Source organism: Seriola dumerili, unplaced genomic scaffold (assembly GCF_002260705.1).
Source record: "Seriola dumerili isolate Sdu_G_001 unplaced genomic scaffold, Sdu_1.0 BDQW01000219.1, whole genome shotgun sequence".
Taxonomy (NCBI): domain Eukaryota; kingdom Metazoa; phylum Chordata; class Actinopteri; order Carangiformes; family Carangidae; genus Seriola; species Seriola dumerili.
The window spans coordinates 8,339,882-8,347,027 of NW_019174474.1; the positions used below are offsets into that span (position 1 = coordinate 8,339,882).

At 45.3% G+C, this 7,146-nt stretch overlaps 1 protein-coding gene across 1 annotated transcript; it reads left to right on the forward strand.

Moving 5' to 3' along the window:
* The first annotated feature begins 2,180 nt into the window (after positions 1 to 2,180).
* On the forward strand, positions 2,181 to 6,678 carry panx2 (pannexin 2). The gene is made up of 5 exons (XM_022754701.1): positions 2,181 to 2,409; positions 3,799 to 4,913; positions 5,137 to 5,272; positions 5,617 to 5,799; positions 6,325 to 6,678. Exons 1-5 carry the CDS (start codon positions 2,181 to 2,183, stop codon positions 6,642 to 6,644), a joined length of 1,983 nt encoding a protein of 660 aa, XP_022610422.1. The 3' UTR covers positions 6,645 to 6,678.
* The last annotated feature ends 468 nt before the right edge of the window (positions 6,679 to 7,146 follow it).

Sequence of the window (7,146 nt, forward strand, 5' to 3'; positions counted from 1 at the left end):
CCTAAATGTCTCATCGGGCTGCTGTAGTTATCTGCTCAAATTTGTCCCAAGTGTCTGAGACATGGGCACTGAAAGTTCTTCCCTCCTCATCCGCCACCTAGTTCATAATGAATGAACAGAGCTGTGTCCGCTGTTGTCTTGGGGGTCCATCTCTTTTCAGCTGGCTCTACTGGATATAGTCAAGCGGGATGCTGTAGTAGCCAGGAAATGTGGGATTCCCTCTCTCTAAACACTACTGGTGGCATCACCCCAACCAAGGGGCATAATCTGTCGGACTGGATCAGTGCCAGAGGCTCACAGACAGCAGCACAGCCTCCAACAGAAATTAAACTCAAATGTGATGCTGCCCCCTTTAAATTTAAATTATGCAAAGTTTATTTCCCTCTCTGATCCTCCTGGAGACTGTGTTTGAGGAAGTGTGGGCAAAGTTATCTTGACTGACACCAGGTAGCAGTACGTGCAGAAAAGAGTGGTGAATCTCTACTGGATGTCTTGTCATCCCATAAAGCACGTTCTTGTATAATACCAACTACTGCATGAGGTTAGAATTAACATATGTGGCCTTGAATAATGCTCACTGATGAAATTTCAAAGGAATCCTCTCCGTATAATCTTTCCCACCATGTGGCTGAGAGTGCTATAGAGCTCACAAGAGTGCGCTAACTATCCCCTGTACCGGTGAAACTGCAGTCTCAGGGTTCCACTCTCTGAGATCTTAAGTGTGCTTCCCAGGCCTGAACTAGAGAGCTCTGCTTTTATGGATATCATAGATGAGTTGTATATGTGTGTGTGTGTGTGTGTGTGTGTGTGTGTGTGTGTGTGTGTGTGTGTGTGTGTGTGTGTGCATTATGAGAGGAAAGTGAGAGGCGGGCAGAGGGAGTGGTGGAGAGAGAAAGAAAAAGAGGAAGAGGGAGAGCGAGAGGATTGTTGACGGGAAGGGGTGATGTATTCACACTCCTCACAAAGGACATTCACATAACCTTCAAGTGAAATGAGCATGCAGCAGCCCCTGATCCACGTGGCACAGTTACAGCACAGGCAGTTGCATGTGTGTGTGTGTGTGTGTGTGTATACATGCACACACACTTGCATACACTCAAACACTCACATATGCACACACTCAGACACACATGACAAGACATCCCACTGACAAGTGTCTGGTATCCACCTGACATCCCAGTGTGAACATGGTGTTCCACAGAGGTAATGACAACCAGGAGTCCAGAGAGGGGCAGGGGACGTTTTGGAATAGCACAGTCGTTGTCCAAAACATGTAAGGTTGTTCATTTTTCAAGACAAATGGAACACTTTTCAAAATCACTGAATAAATTCTGGTTTTAATCAGTTTCAGGTTAGCATACTCCCCAGTGACGAAACTTGCCCTTTAGTGTCCTTGCTTCATCAAAGGCAAATATCCCCCTCAGATGTAACCACAATCACACACTCCACTGGTCAGAGAGGATTAGACATCCTCAGCCACATGACTGCATTATAAAGGGCGATGAATGGGAACACGGGGCTTTCTTGAGGAAGGTGTGAGACAATGCAAATTCACACTTTGGCTCATTTGAAAGATCCATTTGTTATCTATTGCACATATGTTCCCAGCAATAACATCTTGAACCTCATTGTACCTTCATAAATATACACACATAGTGCCTTCCTAACTGGCTATCTGTCTTTCAGGCAAGGACTGGTCCGAGTTTCTCGTGACCGAAGCCCACGTAACATCTCTTCAGCCAACAGTCACTCTCCCTGGGGAGCACAAGGACGCCTCCTAAACTCGGCTCATTCCTCATCCTGCCACACAGTGTGTGTGGACGGAGGCCAGGCACTGTAGAGACGGGGCAAAACATAGGGATGCACACAGAAGAGGCCGAGTGAGGAATTTGCTTCTGAACATTATGTCTGTTCTTCTACAAGGGAAGAGCAGTGGGAAACTGTAGAAAACTCAAAGCTCTGAAGAACACAGACCACAAAGTATGACCCGCTTCTTTCCCACACATGGTGACCGGGGCTGAGGTTGGCCACACATTTGTGTGTGTGTGTGTGTGTGTGTGTGCCTGTGTGAGTGTGTATGTGTGTCAGACTGTGCTGAGGTGCATTTAATTACAGCAGGGAGCGTCTGGCCTCCCCTCCAGCCCAGAGGGGGGTTGTAGTGTGCGTCCTTTGTGTTCCGGATGCAGAACATCCTCGATCAAAACTTAGACATGGCCACAGCTCTGCTCGCCGGCGAGAAGCTGAAGGAGCTGATCCTGCCGGGCTCATCTCAGGATGAGAAGGGCGGGGCACTGGCCAGCCTCATGGTGCAACTCAAACTGGAGCTGCCCTTTGATCGTGTTGTTACTATAGGGACTGTCATCATCCCCATCCTGCTGGTCACCCTTGTCTTCACCAGGAACTTTGCAGGTGAGATGCTCAGCCACTAGAGGGGGTTCACTGTCAAAGCTAGAATGTCTAAGTCATGACAGCAGCAGCAGCAGCAGCAGCAGCAGCAGCAGCTTTGTGTCAGGTTTTGGAACATACACATACAGCGGGGTCCAAAAGTCTGAAACCACTTTCCCTACACCTCAAGACTCACTATCTAAAAGGTACGGGTTAGCAGCGCGGTGCATTTGTGTCTTTTGTGACAGACAGTGATAAGAAGGAGTGTAAGTAGGAGATTAGGTGGGGAAGGAAAAGGAGCAGTGTATTGAAGGAGCAGACAGAGAGAGCTAGGAAGGGATAGAGAGTGAGGAAGACAGAGTGGAGATACGAGGGGATGGACTGCTGGTGGGGGGGGGGTTGGTTAGAAGGGAGAGAGGAAACGATAGATGGGAGGGATGTTAGTTCATTGCTGAGTCAGACTCTCTGCAGAGCAGCATTTAACCAGCTGGGACCGAGTGTTTAACTTTAGCAGCAGAAAGATGTGGGTGTTTTGACAACTTTTCAGGTATTCACTCACTGATGTATTTTTTTAGGATATTTAGGCACTGAAAAAATAAAAACATTAAAGCGCAAGGACAACACCCTGCCCCCTGTGACTAATAAAGTAATGTCACTGCACATATTCTCCTTATTACCAGTAAGATAAAAGAATAAATGCTGACTTCAAAAATGACTCTTTGTAAGGTAATCAAAGCATTACGTAATATCAGCTGTCACTGCACTTGGTTTGTATTTAATGGACACAGAACTGATAAGGAACAACTTTGACAGGAAGGGCTGCTCTCACTTCCTCTATCTGAGTCAAGCAGATGAGTGTTGTCAGAGAGACGCAGCGCTTTCTGCTGAACAGATGAATGATTCTGAAAGATTCTCAGAGATACAGGAGTAATTCAAATGAAACCGAGAAAGGTTCAAGATACTCTCTTGAAAATAAATGTGAATAGATATTGCACTGAAATTGCACATAAGAAAATAAATAAAAAGTGATGAATGGAACTTATTTGGAAGTGAGCATTAAAGGTATTACCAAATCTGTTGCGATATGCAGAAGCACTGAATGATTCACCTATACTCAGTTTAGTTGTGTGCTCATGCAGTTTTACAGCACAATTGATGATTACAGTAGATATTTCAGGTATGTTTACCTTTCTTCACCTGTCACCTGTCACTGGCACAACTGGAGTGTCTTGCAGAGTTTTCACATTGTCAGATATTGCTAATGAAATTGGACGAAAAAAAAAATAAGGCCCAGGATGTAGCATTGCAACACTCTTCTTTCAGCTCGTAAACGTAAATTATTTTATGAAGTATAATCATTTGGCTTGTTAAAGTAATGCCTTGACTGATGCTTTCTATCTGTGCTTTCCTCAGAGGAGTCTATATACTGTTACACACCGCACAACTTCACCAGAGATCAGGCACTGTATGCAAGAGGCTACTGCTGGACAGAGCTACGTGATGCCATTCCTGGTGTGGAGTCTCACCTCTGGCCCTCGCTATTTGAACACAAGTTCCTGCCCTACGCCCTGCTGGCTTTTGCTGGAATCATGTACATTCCTGCTTTGGGCTGGGAGTTCCTCGCCTCTACACGGCTCACTTCAGAGCTCAACTTCCTGCTTCAAGAGATTGACAACTGCTATCATCGAGCTGCTGAGGGCCGAGCCCCAAAGATCGAGAAGCAGATCCAATCCAAAGGACCTGGCATAACTGAGCGAGAGAGGAGGGAGATCATAGAGAACGCGGAGAAGGAGAAGAGCCCTGAGCAGAACCTGTTTGAGAAATACTTAGAGAGACGAGGCCAAAGTAACTTTCTGGCTAAGCTTTACCTGGCACGCCACCTGGCTATTATCTGCCTCAGTTCCATCCCTATTTCCTACCTGAGCGCCTACTATGCCCGCCAAAGGCAGAATGAGTTCACCTGTGCGCTGGGTGAGCCTCCAGACATTAGCAGCTATCAAGAGCTAAAGCTCAGGGTCAACTGTAAGCTGCCTGCTGTGCAGCTGCAGCGCATCATGGCAGCGGTGGACATAGCTCTGCTCTGCACCATGAACCTCATCATCCTGCTTAATTTGCTGCATTTGTTTGTGGTGCGCAAGTCCAACTTTGTATTTGACAAACTGCATAAAGTTGGTATTAAAACACGGCGCCGCTGGCAGAAGTCTCAGTTCTGTGATATCAACATCCTGGCCATGTTTTGCAATGAGAACAGGGACCACATCAAGTCACTCAACCGGCTAGATTTCATCACTAATGAAAGTGACCTCATGTATGACAATGTGGTCAGGCAGCTGTTGGCTGCGCTTGCACAGTCCAACCATGATGCTACACCCACTGTGAGGGACTCTGGGATACAAACGCTGGATCCTAATATGGATCCCTCTGATCTCGGAGTGGGAGAGATAGCTGGGGAGCCGTTGGTCATCAAACGGCCCCGCAAGAAGATTAAATGGATCCCATCCTCAAATCCTCTCCCTCAGCCATTCAAGGTAAGGCGATTGCCCAATAAAATTTGTTGTAACACATCATTATCTGTTCAGAAAAAAACATCAGTGACTGCAGAAGTGAAGCAGGATCCAACCATCAACATCACCTGTTTCTCTACAGAGACAGGAAGTGGAATGATGCTTTAAGTGTTGCCTTTGGCTACCTGAACTGTAGTTTAAGCTGTTATATAATGACCTGCTTTTGTGTTTTCTATCCTTTGTAAAGGAACCCCTAACTCTGACACGTCTGGAAAATAACACCAAGCCTGAAAAACCCAAACCGCTCCGACGAAAGACGGTGGCAGACAGCTTCATCGCACCACTTCTGGACAGCAAGGGCACACAACATCCAGCAACAAAAGGTATGCAGTTCTACGAACATTAAGTCTGTGACACGTTAAGGAACTAATTTTAAATTATCGCTGCTTTAATGAGTATTTTTATATTAACAGTGGCTCAAAAGACTAAGTGTAATGTGATAGAAGTCACTCTTAATGATGAACCCATAGAGAATTGCCATATACACTATCTGAGCAATACGAAACAGCAAACGGGCAAATTTAGCAACCAGCTAGTGAACCAAATAAACTGTTTATGGTGGTAACAGATAAATGTCACTTACAGTGTGTTTTTGCTGCCTCCAAGAGGCCAGAAAATCAGTTAATGCTGTTTTAGGAACAGTTTCTGCTTTTATTTTGACTTGTAGATCTTAGTGGGATGGAGAAAAAGCACACTCGCAACTTCTCTCTGGACGTTCACCCGTACATGCTGACCATTCGGAAGCCCAAGGTGGAGGTCGCAACCACAGAACCTCTACCTTCAGAGCACATAGATACGGTGTACCTCGAAGGAACACATACTGTTGTTCATGTGTCTGGTGCAATTACAGGTAGGCCTCATCTTTGTGTGTCTCTTGCTCTTTGTGTGTCTCTTGCTGAGGGCAGAATTAATGACATGGGTCAAATATTCAAGGAATTTAATAGCGACCAGACAAACACAGCATCACTTCTCATCCTGCTGTGCCTGTGAACAAAGTGGCCACATTATTTAATACACACTGTTTTATATCTGTTCAATTCCACATGCTTAGTAAATATTACTCCTCGGCTCCTATCACTCCTTGGCCAATCACTTTTAGCATGCAAAAGGTAAGGATATTGAAATGTAAATGAATAATGAAGCTCTGTTTTGGGAATTGAAGACAATAAAACATGATTTTACTTTTCAGGTACAGTTGAATGTGAGGTCTAGCTTGTGAGGCTACACCTGGTAGCTTGACATTAGTTGTTAGTGTTGACCTTTAAAACAGTATAGGAGATTTTTTTTATTATTTTTGTACTATTTTCTTTTGAGACTTTAACTTTTGTTTTCTCTCCTCTCATACCCTGTCTGGTATTTGCTTCTTGGCTCTCAGAGACTAAGGTTCGCTCTCCAGAATCGACCAACACTACCTTTTCTACAGTCACTCTGCCCACCACTACATATGTAAATGGCGTGAGCCCCAACCCACCCTCCAGCGAGGATCCACTCAGTCCCAAGTCCTCCCCTCCTCCAAAGGAGCCTCTCACCCTGGTGGAAAACCCTGAGTCTCAGCCACCACCCCTGACCAGAGCCCCCACACACCAGCTGCTGAGTATACATCATACTCTCTTTGAGGAAGAGGAGGATGAAGAAAACCGTAGAGACAGACTAGCGGGGAGACCGGGGGAACTCATCGCCGCTGGGGAATGTTGAAGGAGAGGAAGAGGAACGCTGACTGAGATTCCCCCCCGACACAACACTCGCTGCACATGACCATCTTCCTCCTATCAACAACCACCTCTTCTCTTTGAATTAACTCATATATGTCTGTGATGGGTGGACTGGGCTGACTGATGAGCAGATTTGTGATAGTGACAAATGGCTATAGTTGTCAAAAAAAACAAAAAAAAAAAACAAATCTTGAACTTTTAGATTAGAAGGGAAAAATATTCACAGAGGATAAATAAGACAGAGATTTGTGTATTTGATCAGAGTATTGCTGTAGGAAATGATGTCACATTCATGTCTCAGGATGACTGTGTACAGCTAATCACCCTCCAATGAAACCAGCAGTGATATAACTCAACAGGGTGCTACAGTGCAGGGTCGAACAGGACGGACAGCAACTAGAGATGAATGAGCTTTCTTGAAAAAAAAAAAAGACAGACACCTTAGGAATGCATATTTGCAAAGAGGACTGCATTATGGCTTCAAA